We start from the raw sequence: 19,204 nt of genomic DNA, 5'->3' as shown, positions 1-19,204 counted from the left end.
TAGCTCACAGGAACCTCAAACTCCTGGGCTCAAGTGATCTTCCTGCCTCAGCCTCCTGAGTAGCTGGGACTACAGGCGTGCACCACCACACCCGGCTAATTTTTTCTATATATATTTTTATTTTTCCAGCTAATTTCTTTCTATTTTTAGTAGAGACGGGGTCTTGCTCTTGCTCAGGGTGGTCTTGAACTCCTGACCTCGAGCGATCCTCCTGCCTCAGCCTCCTAGAGTGCTGGGATTACAGGCGTGAGCCAGTGCGCCCTGTCTCCACTTAATTTTTAATAACTATTTACATACTGAATTTTAAAGTAGTTTCAAAAAATCAATAAATTAGACAAAATTATCTTTTAACAAAATACTTATATCTTATAATATTTTTATTAAAAATTTTTGTATAGAATTATTTGCCTTTCATCTAGGAGTTTTAATTACATACACGGATGATAATGTCAACTCTTAGAAAAACCTAGGAGGCCAGGCGTGGTGGCTCACGCCTGTAATCCTAGTACTCTGGGAGGCCGAGGCGGGTGGATCACTCGAGGTCAGGAGTTCGAGATCAGCCTGAGCAAGAGTGAGACCCTGTCTCTACTAAAACAATAGAAAGAAATTATCTGGCCAACTAAAAAATATATATACAAAAAAAAAAAAAAATTAGCCGGGCACGGTGGTGCATGCCTGTAGTCCCAGCTACTCAGGAGGCTGAGACAGTAGGATCGCTTAAGCCCAGGAGTTTGAGGTTGCTGTGAGCTAGGCTGATGCCACGGCACTCACTCTAGCCCGGGCAACACAGCGAGACTCTGTCTCAAAAAAAAAAAAAAAAAAGAAAAACCTAGGAAGTTAAAGTAACTTTGAACTGTTAGGCACCACTTTTATTAGCATTCCTAAATACAGAGATAACAAGGTATAAGCTTAAACTTATGTTTAAGAACCATTGTTGTAGTATTTTACCTTATGAATGATCCAAACATTTTATGATTATCTTTTTTAATTTAACATAATGACCTTAAGATTTTAAATTATATGAAAATTTTATTCATTTATATTTACCTACTTTATCTTATTATTCATTTATCTTAGCAGTTTACTTAGATTCCAGCTATGAGTTTAAGTTACTTTTCTGTTTACCATTTTTATGCCCTGTCAATTAGATATGTAACACAGAACAGGGATTACAATATAGTTTAAGTTATTGGTTCTTTAATCTTAAACTCATAAATCTTACCGAGAAAAGCAAGTAAGTATTTCAATAAGACTTATTAAACAAATATGACATCACTTATAAATTTTATAAACGTAGTAGACATTTTAGAATATCCTGTTTAAAGGTATTAGTTGATTAGATTCTTCTAAAACATCACGTACCAAAACAAAATTTATTGACATCATAGGGATCAAAGTGTCTCTGGTCCCCAAAGTTTGGGAGCAAGGGCCACCGTCCCCATAAAGACCTGTTGAAAATTTACTGACATGAAGATTAAAAGGAGAAAGAATTAAAACTTACACATGGACGCCTTCAGAATGAACACTCAAAGGTGCAGAGGAAATTGTCCATTTTTTATGTTTAAAGTATGGACAGATCAGTAGAAATGACTGGACCAAAAGGGTGTGCGCTAATTCTAACGGGCCGAGTAGCAGAACCAGCAAGGCTTTTATATTTAGATTCCGCCTGGCCTCTCTTCCTCCCTTCTGGGTTGCAGGGCGGCAAGGCCCTTTCTGGCACGGGGTTTTACAGTAAAACAAAGTAAAAACAAAGTAGGTCAGCTAATTACTTTATAGCCATTTTACATAAAATAATTTTAGGTTTTATGGCTACCTATCAGAAAAAAAAGAAGTTCTGAGCTTTACGACCTGTCTTGGGTACAGGGATTCTGGTTTTTACGGCCGGCTTCAGAGAAGAATTGGTACAAGAGGCAGGCAGACAAGGCAAGGTCAGAAAATTTCTGCTTCTGAAGCCTTCATTTTAAGTTAGTTTTCTGAATCCTATCAACATAAAATCACCAGACTGTAGATGAGAGAGAAAAAAAAAAAAAACCTTCAGAGCCGATCCTTAGCACCTCAAACAATGACACAAAGTAGTAACATACTTTTTAAATGACGATGAAGATTAAGCTATTTTGAAAAATATCTAAATAGTCTCAAAACAATTTTTGGGGGATGCTGTAAACTTGACTACGTGCAATATTTATAAATAGTAAGACTGTTTTGAGATTCTCTGGATTGTAAACATCATTCAATTTTTATCTTAAAATAAATTACTACACAAAAATTAATAATTTAGAAACTTTTTTCCCAGGCACAAACTTTGTTACAACAACATAATGTACACATGACCGGCTAGCTTGTAAAGAGTGGGACAGTAATGGACAAGACCAAGGGAAAACTGAAGCTTCCAAGCTAAACTCTTCTAACCACAACTTCCAGGACAACATTGAATCCCTAACAGTACTGCTAATATTAGATGACAGTGAGTTAGAAACACCTACTGTGTAACTCTCTACAGATATTGAATCAGTGAAGTAAACTATATCTGCAGTTAGGATTAAATGACTAAAATAAAAATATTTTCATAAACCTTTGACCATAAGTTTTTTTTGCTCTACTTCCTGTTTTATTTAACTTGCTGACACGTAGGCACATTTGCATTTTTACCATAAACTTAAACACAAAGGTATTTTTGTTGATAACTCAGACTTAGTGATTATCATTAGACCAAATACTAAATTTATTTTACTTATCAAAAAACGTATTATTTTATCTTTGGCTGAGTTTATATTTTTACAACCTTTATGTAAAATCTTGACACCTCAAGAACATAAAAATGCACAGTAAAACCCAGGCAAAAACAAATGTATGCAGACAATCGGAAAGTATTTTTAACATTACTTTACTAGTAACACCTTTGACTTCTTTTAAATAATAACCCAGTTAATTTACGAAACACTACAAAATTCATGTGAACTTCTTGGGTTTAATGTATAAGTGCTCACTTATTTTTCAGCCAGTCCGGAACCATGTAAGCACAAACATGTAATATATGTACAGACACAAAACATACCTAAACGTATATACTCTCACACACACAAAGTTCTAATAGACTTTACCCTAGAACTCTATCCATGAGATGGTAACACAAACTCACCAGTCAGTAAATGACAGCTGGATCTAAATTTCCTCTGATGAAACTGGAACTTGCTCAAACAGGGCAAACTTTAGGTGCCCTGATAGGTAACCTAATTAGGCCTGCGGATGAAAGTTTTGGGGAAAGCAGTTTCCATGGCAGCTTGATTTTAAAAGAACCTTTACCCTCTTTTTTTTTTTTTTTTTCCCTTCAGTTTAAAATGAGTTTTTAATGTTTGCATTTTAGCTAGAACTGGCAGCAGGATCTCCAGGTAGCCTTTCCACTGTAAATACAGTAAACAACGAGTTATCTTAATATCAAGAGAAAAAGTTAGCAGGTTTGAGAGTAGCCAGAAAAGAAGAGAGAGAAATGGCTTGAGACATTTTAACTCTATAGTGGTAGGCCGACCATTTCAGCTCTGAATTCTCCTCCATGTAATTGGCCCTCTCGTAAAAACTTGCGCACAAGAATTAACTATAACCAGCAACAGCCCTGGAAAAAACCTGGCACGCCTTTGAATCTTTCTACAAAGCTACTTGCAAGTAGAGGCACCACAAACCAACTGGGGTGCCCAATGAGGGGTCATTCTCCTTGTCTTTCCTCAACTTTAAAGGATTTCCCATTTTTTCTTTCTTTCAAAGAAGCAACCGAACTGTACACTACAGGGTTTGGTGTCGTGGATCGGTGTGCTGCTTATGGGCTGGGGCGCTGAGGCGGTCCCACCCTCTCACTTGTGCCAGGTTTCTCTCTTGGAGGTCTAGTACCTCCGCGAGGGCTCCAAACGCCGAGTGATCAGCTCTTATATGCGTTTCCTGGAAGAGCCTTCTTTTAATTAACGTGTTGGGGGGTTCCCTATAGGGCCACTCGCGCCTCGGGGACTCGCCCCAGGCAACTCCCACTCGGGGACCCCGGTCGCCCGGTGGCTGCCAAGGCTGGGAGGAGTAAGATGCCCCTTCTCTTCGGAGCTGAGGAACTCAGTCTCTCATTCATCTGCCAACAAGACAGTTCAGCTTCCTCTTTCAAAAATGCACACCAAAGCCAATTCAGAGTCATGTTAGGATAAAGAGACAACGGAGAAGACCCTTCAGAATGCACCTCCAAATCTAAGTTAGGATCCCCAACAACAATTCCTCGGAAAAGAACCAGCTCACAGTAAACCGAGACCATCAACCAAAAACGGGAGGCCCGGAGCTCAGGAGGACTTACCGGTTCCACCAAAGGAGAAGCTCGGAGTCGGAGGGCCCAAAAGGGCCACAGCGGTACCTGGTGCCGAGTTCGGGCTGCTCCTTCGGCGGTCCTGAGTCTTCTCTGAGCCCCACGTCTGGGCGCCAATCTCGGCAACGGAGAAGGAACCAAACTCTGTAAAACGATTTTAAAGAGATTTATTCTGAGCCAAATTTCAGCATCCTGACCCGCAGCCACGCCCAAGAGGCCTTCAGCAGGTGGACGTGCTGTGGCTGGGTTACCGTTTGGTTTTACACATTTCAGGGAGACAGGGGTCACAGGTAAAGTCAGAAATCAGTACTCGGGAATCATACTTTGCTTTGGCCCGAAAAGCTGGGCTATAACCAGCCGGAGCCCTGGAAAAAACCTGGCACGCCTTTGAATCTTTCTACAAAGCTACTTGCAAGTAGAGGTACCACAAACCAACTGGGGTGCCCAATGAGGGGTCATTCTCCTTGTCTTTCCTCAACTGTAAAGGATTTCCCATTGTTTTCTTTCTTTCAAAGAAGCAACCGAACTGTACACTACAGGGTTTGGTGTCGTGGATCGGTGTGCTGCTTATGGGCTGGGGCGCTGAGGTGGTCCCACCCTCTCACTTGTGCCAGGTTTCTCTCTTGGAGGTCTAGTACCTCCGCGAGGGCTCCAAACGCCGAGTGATCAGCTCTTATATGCGTTTCCTGGAAGAGCCTTCTTTTAATTAACGTGTTGGGGGGTTCCCTATAGGGCCACTCGCGCCTCGGGGACTCGCCCCAGGCAACTCCCACTCGGGGACCCCGGTCGCCCGGGGCTGCCAAGGCTGGGAGGAGTAAGATGCCCCTTCTCTTCGGAGCTGAGGAACTCAGTCTCTCATTCATCTGCCAACAAGACAGTTCAGCTTCCTCTTTCAAAAATGCACACCAAAGCCAATTCAGAGTCATGTTAGGATAAAGAGACAATGGAGAAGACCCTTCAGAATGCACCTCCAAATCTAAGTTAGGATCCCCAACAACAATTCCTCGGAAAAGAACCAGCTCACAGTAAACCGAGACCATCAACCAAAAACGGGAGGCCCGGAGCTCAGGAGGACTTACCGGTTCCACCAAAGGAGAAGCTCGGAGTCGGAGGGCCCAAAAGGGCCACGGCGGTACCTGGTGCCGAGTTCGGGCTGCTCCTTCGGCGGTCCTGAGTCTTCTCTGAGCCCCACGTCTGGGCGCCAATCTCGGCAACGGAGAAGGAACCAAACTCTGTAAAACGATTTTAAAGAGATTTATTCTGAGCCAAATTTCAGCATCCTGACCCGCAGCCACGCCCAAGAGGCCTTCAGCAGGTGGACGTGCTGTGGCTGGGTTACCGTTTGGTTTTACACATTTCAGGGAGACAGGGGTCACAGGTAAAGTCAGAAATCAGTACTCGGGAATCATACTTTGCTTTGGCCCGAAAAGCTGGGCTATAACCAGCCGGAGCCCTGGAAAAAACCTGGCACGCCTTTGAATCTTTCTACAAAGCTACTTGCAAGTAGAGGTACCACAAACCAACTGGGGTGCCCAATGAGGGGGCATTCTCCTTGTCTTTCCTCAACTGTAAAGGATTTCCCATTGTTTTCTTTCTTTCAAAGAAGCAACCGAACTGTACACTACAGGGTTTGGTGTCGTGGATCGGTGTGCTGCTTATGGGCTGGGGCGCTGAGGTGGTCCCACCCTCTCACTTGTGCCAGGTTTCTCTCTTGGAGGTCTAGTACCTCCGCGAGGGCTCCAAACGCCGAGTGATCAGCTCTTATATGCGTTTCCTGGAAGAGCCTTCTTTTAATTAACGTGTTGGGGGGTTCCCTATAGGGCCACTCGCGCCTCGGGGACTCGCCCCAGGCAACTCCCACTCGGGGACCCCGGTCGCCCGGTGGCTGCCAAGGCTGGGAGGAGTAAGATGCCCCTTCTCTTCGGAGCTGAGGAACTCAGTCTCTCATTCATCTGCCAACAAGACAGTTCAGCTTCCTCTTTCAAAAATGCACACCAAAGCCAATTCAGAGTCATGTTAGGATAAAGAGACAACGGAGAAGACCCTTCAGAATGCACCTCCAAATCTAAGTTAGGATCCCCAACAACAATTCCTCGGAAAAGAACCAGCTCACAGTAAACCGAGACCATCAACCAAAAACGGGAGGTCCGGAGCTCAGGAGGACTTACCGGTTCCACCAAAGGAGAAGCTCGGAGTCGGAGGGCCCAAAAGGGCCACGGCGGTACCTGGTGCCGAGTTCGGGCTGCTCCTTCGGCGGTCCTGAGTCTTCTCTGAGCCCCACGTCTGGGCGCCAATCTCGTCAACGGAGAAGAAACCAAACTCTGTAAAATGATTTTAAAGAGATTTATTCTGAGCCAAATTTGACCCGCAGCCACGCCCAAGAGGCCTTGAGCAGGTGCATGCGCTGTGGCTGGGTTACCATTTGGTTTTACACATTTCAGGGACACAGGGGTCACAGGTAAAGTCAGAAATCAGTACTCGGGAATCATACTTTGCTTTGGCCCGAAAAGCTCGCAGATCTCTCTGTTATAGGATGTCTTTTGTTCTTTTGGGTAGATGCCCAATAATGGGATTGCTGGATCAAATGGTACGTCTACTTGTACCTGTTGAAGGTATCCCCATATTGCTTTCCACAGAGGTTGCACTAGTTTGCAGTCCCACCAGCAGTCTCTGAGTGTTCCTGTCTCTCCGCATCCACGCCGACATTGATTGTTATGGGACTTTTAGATAAAGGCCATTCTCACTGGAGTTAAGTGATATCTCACTGTGGTCTTGATGTGCATTTCCCTGATGGTTAGAGATGTGGAGCATTTTACTCATAGGCGTGTTGGCCATCGTTCTGTCTTCTTTTGAAAAGTTTCGGTTCATGTCCTTTGCCCACGTTTGGATAGGGTGGTTTGATTTTTCCTTGCTGATTTTCCCGAGTTCTAAAGAGATGGTAGTTATCAGTCCTTTATCGGATGTGTAGCAGGCAAACATTTTTTCCCACTCTGTAGGTTGTCTATTTACTCTGGTGACAGTTTCCTTGGCCGTGAAGCAGCTTTTTAATTTAATCAGGTCCCATTCATTTATTTTTGTTGTTGCCGTGATTGCCTTTGGGGTCCACTTCATAAATTCTTTGCCTAGGCCAATGTCTATAAGAGTCTTTCCCACATTTTCTTCTAGAATTCTAACAGTTTCACTCCTGAGCTTTCAGCCTGTTATCCACTGTGATTTGACTTTTCTGAGAGGTGACAGGTGTGGGGCCTGTTGCAGTCTTCTACCTGTGCCTATCCAGTTTTCCCAGCACCATCTATTGAATAAGGATTCTTTTCCCCAGAGTATGTTTCTGTCTGTTTTGTCAAAGATTGGATGGCTACAGGAGGACGGTTTTATATCTGGATTCTCGATTGTGTTCCATTGGTCTGTGTCCTTGCTCTTGTGTCTCTTTTTTTTTTTTTTTCTTTTTCTTTTTAAAATAATAACCCAGCTAATTTACGAAAGATTACTAAATTCACGTGAACCGTTTGGGTTTAATTTATAAGTGCTGCCTTATTTTTCAGCCAGTCCGGAACCATGTAAGCACAAACATGTAATATATGTACAGACACAAAACACACCTAAACATATATACTCTCACACACACAAAGTTCTAATACACTTTACCCTAGAACTCTATCCATGAGATGGAGACACAAACTCACGAGTCAGTAAACGACAGCTGGATCTAAATTTCCTCTGATGAAACTGGAACTTGCTCAAACAGGGCAAACTTTAGGTGCCCTGATAGGTAACCTAATTAGGCCTGCGGATGAAAGTTTTGGGGAAAGCAGTTTCCATGGCAGCTTGATTTTAAAAGAACCTTTACCCTTTTTTTTTTTTTTTCCCCCTTCAGTTTAAAATGAGTTTTTAATGTTTGCATTTTAGCTAGAACTGGCAGCAGGATCTCCAGGTAGCCTTTCCACTGTAAATACCGTAAACAACGAGTTATCTTAATATCAAGAGAAAAAGTTAGCAGGTTTGAGAGTAGCCAGAAAAGAAGAGAGAGAGAAATGGCTTGAGACATTTTAACTCTATAGTGGTAGGCCGACCATTTCAGCTCTGAATTCTCCTCCATGTAATTTGCCCTCTCGTAAAAACTTGCGCACAAGAATTAACTAGAACCAGCCGGAGCACTGGAAAAACCCCGGCACGCCTTTGAATCTTTCTACAAAACTACCTGCAAGTAGAGGTACCAGAAAGGAACTGGGGTGCCCAATGAGGGGTCATTCTCCTTGTCTTTCCTCAACTGTAAAGGATTTCCCATTGTTTTCTTTCTTTCAAAGAAGCAACCGAACTGTACACTACAGGGTTTGGTGTCGTGGATCGGTGTGCTGCTTATGGGCTGGGGCGCTGAGGCGGTCCCACCCTCTCACTTGTGCCAGGTTTCTCTCTTGGAGGTCTAGTACCTCCGCGAGGGCTCCAAACGCCGAGTGATCAGCTCTTATATGCGTTTCCTGGAAGAGCCTTCTTTTAATTAACGTGTTGGGGGGTTCCCTATAGGGCCACTCGAGCCTCGGGGACTCGCCCCAGGCAACTCCCACTCGGGGACCCCGGTCGCCCGGTGGCTGCCAAGGCTGGGAGGAGTAAGATGCCCCTTCTCTTCGGAGCTGAGGAACTCAGTCTCTCATTCATCTGCCAACAAGACAGTTCAGCTTCCTCTTTCAAAAATGCACACCAAAGCCAATTCAGAGTCATGTTAGGATAAAGAGACAACGGAGAAGACCCTTCAGAATGCACCTCCAAATCTAAGTTAGGATCCCCAACAACAATTCCTCGGAAAAGAACCAGCTCACAGTAAACCGAGACCATCAACCAAAAACGGGAGGCCCGGAGCTCAGGAGGACTTACCGGTTCCACCAAAGGAGAAGCTCGGAGTCGGAGGGCCCAAAAGGGCCACGGCGGTACCTGGTGCCGAGTTCGGGCTGCTCCTTCGGCGGTCCTGAGTCTTCTCTGAGCCCCACGTCTGGGCGCCAATCTCGGCAACGGAGAAGGAACCAAACTCTGTAAAACGATTTTAAAGAGATTTATTCTGAGCCAAATTTCAGCATCCTGACCCGCAGCCACGCCCAAGAGGCCTTCAGCAGGTGGACGCGCTGTGGCTGGGTTAGCGTTTGGTTTTACACATTTCAGGGAGACAGGGGTCACAGGTAAAGTCAGAAATCAGTACTCGGGAATCATACTTTGCTTTGGCCCGAAAAGCTGGGCTATAACCAGCCGGAGCCCTGGAAAAAACCTGGCACGCCTTTGAATCTTTCTACAAAGCTACTTGCAAGTAGAGGTACCACAAACCATCTGGGGTGCCCAATGAGGGGTCATTCTCCTTGTCTTTCCTCAACTGTAAAGGATTTCCCATTGTTTTCTTTCTTTCAAAGAAGCAACCGAACTGTACACTACAGGGTTTGGTGTCGTGGATCGGTGTGCTGCTTATGGGCTGGGGCGCTGAGGCGGTCCCACCCTCTCACTTGTGCCAGGTTTCTCTCTTGGAGGTCTAGTACCTCCGCGAGGGCTCCAAACGCCGAGTGATCAGCTCTTATATGCGTTTCCTGGAAGAGCCTTCTTTTAATTAACGTGTTGGGGGGTTCCCTATAGGGCCACTCGCGCCTCGGGGACTCGCCCCAGGCAACTCCCACTCGGGGACCCCGGTCGCCCGGGGCTGCCAAGGCTGGGAGGAGTAAGATGCCCCTTCTCTTCGGAGCTGAGGAACTCAGTCTCTCATTCATCTGCCAACAAGACAGTTCAGCTTCCTCTTTCAAAAATGCACACCAAAGCCAATTCAGAGTCATGTTAGGATAAAGAGACAACGGAGAAGACCCTTCAGAATGCACCTCCCAATCTAAGTTAGGATCCCCAACAACAATTCCTCGGAAAAGAACCAGCTCACAGTAAACCGAGACCATCAACCAAAAACGGGAGGTCCGGAGCTCAGGAGGACTTACCGGTTCCACCAAAGGAGAAGCTCGGAGTCGGAGGGCCCAAAAGGGCCACGGCGGTACCTGGTGCCGAGTTCGGGCTGCTCCTTCGGCGGTCCTGAGTCTTCTCTGAGCCCCACGTCTGGGCGCCAATCTTTGCAACGGAGAAGGAACCAAACTCTGTAAAATCAATTTAAAGAAATTTATTCCGAGCCAAATTCGACCCGCAGCCACGCCCAAGAGGCCTTGAGCAGGTGCATGCGCTGTGGCTGGGTTAGCGTTTGGTTTTACACATTTCAGGGAGACAGGGGTCACAGGTAAAGTCAGAAATCAGTACTCGGGAATCACACTTTGCTTTGGCCCGAAAAGCTCGCAGATCTCTCTGTTATACGATGTCTTTTGTTCTTTTGGGTAGATGCCCAATAATGGGATTGCTGGATCAAATGGTACGTCTACTTGTACCTGTTGAAGGTATCCCCATATTGCTTTCCACAGAGGTTGCACTAGTTTGCAGTCCCACCAGCAGTCTATGAGTGTTCCTGTCTCTCCGCATCCACGCCGACATTGATTGTTATGGGACTTTTAGATAAAGGCCATTCTCACTGGAGTTAAGTGATATCTCACTGTGGTCTTGATGTGCATTTCCCCGATGGTTAGAGATGTGGAGCATTTTACTCATAGGCGTGTTGGCCATCGTTCTGTCTTCTTTTGAAAAGTTTCGGTTCATGTCCTTTGCCCACGTTTGGATAGGGTGGTTTGATTTTTCCTTGCTGATTTTCCCGAGTTCTAAAGAGATGGTAGTTATCAGTCCTTTATCGGATGTGTAGCAGGCAAACATTTTTTCCCACTCTGTAGGTTGTCTATTTACTCTGGTGACAGTTTCCTTGGCCGTGAAGCAGCTTTTTAATTTAATCAGGTCCCATTCATTTATTTTTGTTGTTGCCGTGATTGCCTTTGGGGTCCACTTCATAAATTCTTTGCCTAGGCCAATGTCTATAAGAGTCTTTCCCACATTTTCTTCTAGAATTCTAACAGTTTCACTCCTGAGCTTTCAGCCTGTTATCCACTGTGATTTGACTTTTCTGAGAGGTGACAGGTGTGGGGCCTGTTGCAGTCTTCTACCTGTGCCTATCCAGTTTTCCCAGCACCATCTATTGAATAAGGATTCTTTTCCCCAGAGTATGTTTCTGTCTGTTTTGTCAAAGATTGGATGGCTACAGGAGGACGGTTTTATATCTGGATTCTCGATTGTGTTCCATTGGTCTGTGTCCTTGCTCTTGTGTCTCTTTTTTTTTTTTTTTTCTTTTTCTTTTTAAAATAATAACCCAGCTAATTTACGAAAGATTACTAAATTCACGTGAACCGTTTGGGTTTAATTTATAAGTGCTGCCTTATTTTTCAGCCAGTCCGGAACCATGTAAGCACAAACATGTAATATATGTACAGACACAAAACACACCTAAACATATATACTCTCACACACACAAAGTTCTAATACACTTTACCCTAGAACTCTATCCATGAGATGGAGACACAAACTCACGAGTCAGTAAACGACAGCTGGATCTAAATTTCCTCTGATGAAACTGGAACTTGCTCAAACAGGGCAAACTTTAGGTGCCCTGATAGGTAACCTAATTAGGCCTGCGGATGAAAGTTTTGGGGAAAGCAGTTTCCATGGCAGCTTGATTTTAAAAGAACCTTTACCCTTTTTTTTTTTTTTTCCCCCTTCAGTTTAAAATGAGTTTTTAATGTTTGCATTTTAGCTAGAACTGGCAGCAGGATCTCCAGGTAGCCTTTCCACTGTAAATACCGTAAACAACGAGTTATCTTAATATCAAGAGAAAAAGTTAGCAGGTTTGAGAGTAGCCAGAAAAGAAGAGAGAGAGAAATGGCTTGAGACATTTTAACTCTATAGTGGTAGGCCGACCATTTCAGCTCTGAATTCTCCTCCATGTAATTTGCCCTCTCGTAAAAACTTGCGCACAAGAATTAACTAGAACCAGCCGGAGCACTGGAAAAACCCCGGCACGCCTTTGAATCTTTCTACAAAACTACCTGCAAGTAGAGGTACCAGAAAGGAACTGGGGTGCCCAATGAGGGGTCATTCTCCTTGTCTTTCCTCAACTGTAAAGGATTTCCCATTGTTTTCTTTCTTTCAAAGAAGCAACCGAACTGTACACTACAGGGTTTGGTGTCGTGGATCGGTGTGCTGCTTATGGGCTGGGGCGCTGAGGCGGTCCCACCCTCTCACTTGTGCCAGGTTTCTCTCTTGGAGGTCTAGTACCTCCGCGAGGGCTCCAAACGCCGAGTGATCAGCTCTTATATGCGTTTCCTGGAAGAGCCTTCTTTTAATTAACGTGTTGGGGGGTTCCCTATAGGGCCACTCGCGCCTCGGGGACTCGCCCCAGGCAACTCCCACTCGGGGACCCCGGTCGCCCGGTGGCTGCCAAGGCTGGGAGGAGTAAGATGCCCCTTCTCTTCGGAGCTGAGGAACTCAGTCTCTCATTCATCTGCCAACAAGACAGTTCAGCTTCCTCTTTCAAAAATGCACACCAAAGCCAATTCAGAGTCATGTTAGGATAAAGAGACAACGGAGAAGACCCTTCAGAATGCACCTCCAAATCTAAGTTAGGATCCCCAACAACAATTCCTCGGAAAAGAACCAGCTCACAGTAAACCGAGACCATCAACCAAAAACGGGAGGCCCGGAGCTCAGGAGGACTTACCGGTTCCACCAAAGGAGAAGCTCGGAGTCGGAGGGCCCAAAAGGGCCACGGCGGTACCTGGTGCCGAGTTCGGGCTGCTCCTTCGGCGGTCCTGAGTCTTCTCTGAGCCCCACGTCTGGGCGCCAATCTCGGCAACGGAGAAGGAACCAAACTCTGTAAAACGATTTTAAAGAGATTTATTCTGAGCCAAATTTCAGCATCCTGACCCGCAGCCACGCCCAAGAGGCCTTCAGCAGGTGGACGCGCTGTGGCTGGGTTAGCGTTTGGTTTTACACATTTCAGGGAGACAGGGGTCACAGGTAAAGTCAGAAATCAGTACTCGGGAATCATACTTTGCTTTGGCCCGAAAAGCTGGGCTATAACCAGCCGGAGCCCTGGAAAAAACCTGGCACGCCTTTGAATCTTTCTACAAAGCTACTTGCAAGTAGAGGTACCACAAACCAACTGGGGTGCCCAATGAGGGGTCATTCTCCTTGTCTTTCCTCAACTGTAAAGGATTTCCCATTGTTTTCTTTCTTTCAAAGAAGCAACCGAACTGTACACTACAGGGTTTGGTGTCGTGGATCGGTGTGCTGCTTATGGGCTGGGGCGCTGAGGCGGTCCCACCCTCTCACTTGTGCCAGGTTTCTCTCTTGGAGGTCTAGTACCTCCGCGAGGGCTCCAAACGCCGAGTGATCAGCTCTTATATGCGTTTCCTGGAAGAGCCTTCTTTTAATTAACGTGTTGGGGGGTTCCCTATAGGGCCACTCGCGCCTCGGGGACTCGCCCCAGGCAACTCCCACTCGGGGACCCCGGTCGCCCGGGGCTGCCAAGGCTGGGAGGAGTAAGATGCCCCTTCTCTTCGGAGCTGAGGAACTCAGTCTCTCATTCATCTGCCAACAAGACAGTTCAGCTTCCTCTTTCAAAAATGCACACCAAAGCCAATTCAGAGTCATGTTAGGATAAAGAGACAACGGAGAAGACCCTTCAGAATGCACCTCCCAATCTAAGTTAGGATCCCCAACAACAATTCCTCGGAAAAGAACCAGCTCACAGTAAACCGAGACCATCAACCAAAAACGGGAGGTCCGGAGCTCAGGAGGACTTACCGGTTCCACCAAAGGAGAAGCTCGGAGTCGGAGGGCCCAAAAGGGCCACGGCGGTACCTGGTGCCGAGTTCGGGCTGCTCCTTCGGCGGTCCTGAGTCTTCTCTGAGCCCCACGTCTGGGCGCCAATCTTTGCAACGGAGAAGGAACCAAACTCTGTAAAATCAATTTAAAGAAATTTATTCCGAGCCAAATTCGACCCGCAGCCACGCCCAAGAGGCCTTGAGCAGGTGCATGCGCTGTGGCTGGGTTAGCGTTTGGTTTTACACATTTCAGGGAGACAGGGGTCACAGGTAAAGTCAGAAATCAGTACTCGGGAATCACACTTTGCTTTGGCCCGAAAAGCTCGCAGATCTCTCTGTTACACGATGTCTTTTGTTCTTTTGGGTAGATGCCCAATAATGGGATTGCTGGATCAAATGGTACGTCTACTTGTACCTGTTGAAGGTATCTCCATATTGCTTTCCACAGAGGTTGCACTAGTTTGCAGTCCCACCAGCAGTCTATGAGTGTTCCTGTCTCTCCGCATCCACGCCGACATTGATTGTTATGGGACTTTTAGATAAAGGCCATTCTCACTGGAGTTAAGTGATATCTCACTGTGGTCTTGATGTGCATTTCCCCGATGGTTAGAGATGTGGAGCATTTTACTCATAGGCGTGTTGGCCATCGTTCTGTCTTCTTTTGAAAAGTTTCGGTTCATGTCCTTTGCCCACGTTTGGATAGGGTGGTTTGATTTTTCCTTGCTGATTTTCCCGAGTTCTAAAGAGATGGTAGTTATCAGTCCTTTATCGGATGTGTAGCAGGCAAACATTTTTTCCCACTCTGTAGGTTGTCTATTTACTCTGGTGACAGTTTCCTTGGCCGTGAAGCAGCTTTTTAATTTAATCAGGTCCCATTCATTTATTTTTGTTGTTGCCGTGATTGCCTTTGGGGTCCACTTCATAAATTCTTTGCCTAGGCCAATGTCTATAAGAGTCTTTCCCACATTTTCTTCTAGAATTCTAACAGTTTCACTCCTGAGCTTTCAGCCTGTTATCCACTGTGATTTGACTTTTCTGAGAGGTGACAGGTGTGGGGCCTGTTGCAGTCTTCTACCTGTGCCTATCCAGTTTTCCCAGCACCATCTATTGAATAAGGATTCTTTTCCCCAGAGTATGTTTCTGTCTGTTTTGTCAAAGATTGGATGGCTACAGGAGGACGGTTTTATATCTGGATTCTCGATTGTGTTCCATTGGTCTGTGTCCTTGCTCTTGTGTCTCTTTTTTTTTTTTTTTTCTTTTTCTTTTTAAAATAATAACCCAGCTAATTTACGAAAGATTACTAAATTCACGTGAACCGTTTGGGTTTAATTTATAAGTGCTGCCTTATTTTTCAGCCAGTCCGGAACCATGTAAGCACAAACATGTAATATATGTACAGACACAAAACACACCTAAACATATATACTCTCACACACACAAAGTTCTAATACACTTTACCCTAGAACTCTATCCATGAGATGGAGACACAAACTCACGAGTCAGTAAACGACAGCTGGATCTAAATTTCCTCTGATGAAACTGGAACTTGCTCAAACAGGGCAAACTTTAGGTGCCCTGATAGGTAACCTAATTAGGCCTGCGGATGAAAGTTTTGGGGAAAGCAGTTTCCATGGCAGCTTGATTTTAAAAGAACCTTTACCCTTTTTTTTTTTTTTTTCCCCTTCAGTTTAAAATGAGTTTTTAATGTTTGCATTTTAGCTAGAACTGGCAGCAGGATCTCCAGGTAGCCTTTCCACTGTAAATACCGTAAACAACGAGTTATCTTAATATCAAGAGAAAAAGTTAGCAGGTTTGAGAGTAGCCAGAAAAGAAGAGAGAGAGAAATGGCTTGAGACATTTTAACTCTATAGTGGTAGGCCGACCATTTCAGCTCTGAATTCTCCTCCATGTAATTTGCCCTCTCGTAAAAACTTGCGCACAAGAATTAACTAGAACCAGCCGGAGCACTGGAAAAACCCCGGCACGCCTTTGAATCTTTCTACAAAACTACCTGCAAGTAGAGGTACCAGAAAGGAACTGGGGTGCCCAATGAGGGGTCATTCTCCTTGTCTTTCCTCAACTGTAAAGGATTTCCCATTGTTTTCTTTCTTTCAAAGAAGCAACCGAACTGTACACTACAGGGTTTGGTGTCGTGGATCGGTGTGCTGCTTATGGGCTGGGGCGCTGAGGCGGTCCCACCCTCTCACTTGTGCCAGGTTTCTCTCTTGGAGGTCTAGTACCTCCGCGAGGGCTCCAAACGCCGAGTGATCAGCTCTTATATGCGTTTCCTGGAAGAGCCTTCTTTTAATTAACGTGTTGGGGGGTTCCCTATAGGGCCACTCGCGCCTCGGGGACTCGCCCCAGGCAACTCCCACTCGGGGACCCCGGTCGCCCGGTGGCTGCCAAGGCTGGGAGGAGTAAGATGCCCCTTCTCTTCGGAGCTGAGGAACTCAGTCTCTCATTCATCTGCCAACAAGACAGTTCAGCTTCCTCTTTCAAAAATGCACACCAAAGCCAATTCAGAGTCATGTTAGGATAAAGAGACAACGGAGAAGACCCTTCAGAATGCACCTCCAAATCTAAGTTAGGATCCCCAACAACAATTCCTCGGAAAAGAACCAGCTCACAGTAAACCGAGACCATCAACCAAAAACGGGAGGCCCGGAGCTCAGGAGGACTTACCGGTTCCACCAAAGGAGAAGCTCGGAGTCGGAGGGCCCAAAAGGGCCACGGCGGTACCTGGTGCCGAGTTCGGGCTGCTCCTTCGGCGGTCCTGAGTCTTCTCTGAGCCCCACGTCTGGGCGCCAATCTCGGCAACGGAGAAGGAACCAAACTCTGTAAAACGATTTTAAAGAGATTTATTCTGAGCCAAATTTCAGCATCCTGACCCGCAGCCACGCCCAAGAGGCCTTCAGCAGGTGGACGCGCTGTGGCTGGGTTAGCGTTTGGTTTTACACATTTCAGGGAGACAGGGGTCACAGGTAAAGTCAGAAATCAGTACTCGGGAATCATACTTTGCTTTGGCCCGAAAAGCTGGGCTATAACCAGCCGGAGCCCTGGAAAAAACCTGGCACGCCTTTGAATCTTTCTACAAAGCTACTTGCAAGTAGAGGTACCACAAACCAACTGGGGTGCCCAATGAGGGGTCATTCTCCTTGTCTTTCCTCAACTGTAAAGGATTTCCCATTGTTTTCTTTCTTTCAAAGAAGCAACCGAACTGTACACTACAGGGTTTGGTGTCGTGGATCGGTGTGCTGCTTATGGGCTGGGGCGCTGAGGCGGTCCCACCCTCTCACTTGTGCCAGGTTTCTCTCTTGGAGGTCTAGTACCTCCGCGAGGGCTCCAAACGCCGAGTGATCAGCTCTTATATGCGTTTCCTGGAAGAGCCTTCTTTTAATTAACGTGTTGGGGGGTTCCCTATAGGGCCACTCGCGCCTCGGGGACTCGCCCCAGGCAACTCCCACTCGGGGACCCCGGTCGCCCGGGGCTGCCAAGGCTGGGAGGAGTAAGATGCCCCTTCTCTTCGGAGCTGAGGAACTCAGTCTCTCATTCATCTGCCAACAAGACAGTTCAGCTTCCTCTTTCAAAAATGCACACCAAAGCCAATTCAGAGTCATGTTAGGATAAAGAGACAACGGAGAAGACCCTTCAGAATGCACCTCCCAATCTAAGTTAGGATCCCCAACAACAATTCCTCGGAAAAGAACCAGCTCACAGTAAACCGAGACCATCAACCAAAAACGGGAGGTCCGGAGCTCAGGAGGACTTACCGGTTCCACCAAAGGAGAAGCTCGGAGTCGGAGGGCCCAAAAGGGCCACGGCGGTACCTGGTGCCGAGTTCGGGCTGCTCCTTCGGCGGTCCTGAGTCTTCTCTGAGCCCCACGTCTGGGCGCCAATCTCGTCAACGGAGAAGAAACCAAACTCTGTAAAACGATTTTAAAGAGATTTATTCCGAGCCAAATTTGACCCGCAGCCACGCCCAAGAGGCCTTGAGCAGGTGCATGCGCTGTGGCTGGGTTAGCGTTTGGTTTTACACATTTCAGGGAGACAGGGGTCACAGGTAAAGTCAGAAATCAGTACTCGGGAATCACACTTTGCTTTGGCCCGAAAAGCTCGCAGATCTCTCTGTTATAGGATGTCTTTTGTTCTTTTGGGTAGATGCCCAATAATGGGATTGCTGGATCAAATGGTACGTCTACTTGTACCTGTTGAAGGTATCCCCATATTGCTTTCCACAGAGGTTGCACTAGTTTGCAGTCCCACCAGCAGTCTATGAGTGTTCCTGTCTCTCCGCATCCACGCCGACATTGATTGTTATGGGACTTTTAGATAAAGGCCATTCTCACTGGAGTTAAGTGATATCTCACTGTGGTCTTGATGTGCATTTCCCTGATGGTTAGAGATGTGGAGCATTTTACTCATAGGCGTGTTGGCCATCGTTCTGTCTTCTTTTGAAAAGTTTCGGTTCATGTCCTTTGCCCACGTTTGGATAGGGTGGTTTGATTTTTCCTTGCTGATTTTCCCGAGTTCTAAAGAGATGGTAGTTATCAGTCCTTTATCGGATGTGTAGCAGGCAAACATTTTTTCCCACTCTGTAGGTTGTCTATTTACTCTGGTGACAGTTTCCTTGGCCGTGAAGCAGCTTTTTAATTTAATCAGGTCCCATTCATTTATTTTTGTTGTTGCCGTGATTGCCTTTGGGGTCCACTTCATAAATTCTTTGCCTAGGCCAATGTCTATAAGAGTCTTTCCCACATTTTCTTCTAGAATTCTAACAGTTTCACTCCTGAGCTTTCAGCCTGTTATCCACTGTGATTTGACTTTTCTGAGAGGTGACAGGTGTGGGGCCTGTTGCAGTCTTCTACCTGTGCCTATCCAGTTTTCCCGGCACCATCTATTGAATAAGGATTCTTTTCCCCAGAGTATGTTTCTGTCTGTTTTGTCAAAGATTGGATGGCTACAGGAGGACGGTTTTATATCTGGATTCTCGATTGTGTTCCATTGGTCTGTGTCCTTGCTCTTGTGTCTTTTTTTTTTTTCTTTTTCTTTTTAAAATAATAACCCAGCTAATTTACCAAAGATTACTAAATTCACGTGAACCGTT

The 19,204-nt window shown here is 46.0% G+C and overlaps 2 protein-coding genes across 2 annotated transcripts in view; both read right to left on the bottom strand.

The window, feature by feature from the left end:
• Positions 1–3,389: 3,389 nt before the first annotated feature.
• On the bottom strand, positions 3,390–10,957 carry LOC138379550 (nuclear pore complex protein Nup214-like). Its single transcript, XM_069464616.1, has 6 exons — positions 10,939–10,957; positions 10,291–10,443; positions 9,203–9,355; positions 6,502–6,654; positions 5,413–5,565; positions 3,390–4,477 (listed from the first exon to the last, which is right to left on the bottom strand). Exons 1-6 carry the CDS (start codon positions 10,955–10,957, stop codon positions 4,311–4,313), a joined length of 798 nt encoding a protein of 265 aa, XP_069320717.1. The 3' UTR covers positions 3,390–4,310.
• A 3,753-nt stretch (positions 10,958–14,710) lies between these two features.
• The window catches only part of ERICH1 (glutamate rich 1), a 43,400-nt gene continuing 38,906 nt past the window's right edge, over positions 14,711–19,204 (bottom strand). Inside the window, exon 10 of the mRNA XM_069464633.1 lies at positions 14,711–18,023. The gene's annotated coding sequence lies outside the window, so the exon portion shown is untranslated. The remainder of the gene's footprint in view (positions 18,024–19,204) is intronic.

The sequence above is a fragment of the Eulemur rufifrons genome, unplaced genomic scaffold (assembly GCF_041146395.1).
Source record: "Eulemur rufifrons isolate Redbay unplaced genomic scaffold, OSU_ERuf_1 scaffold_81, whole genome shotgun sequence".
In the NCBI taxonomy this organism is placed as follows: Eukaryota; Metazoa; Chordata; class Mammalia; order Primates; family Lemuridae; genus Eulemur; species Eulemur rufifrons.
Note: the sequence above shows the minus strand (reverse complement) of the source record. Positions and strands in the feature narration are given on the sequence as shown.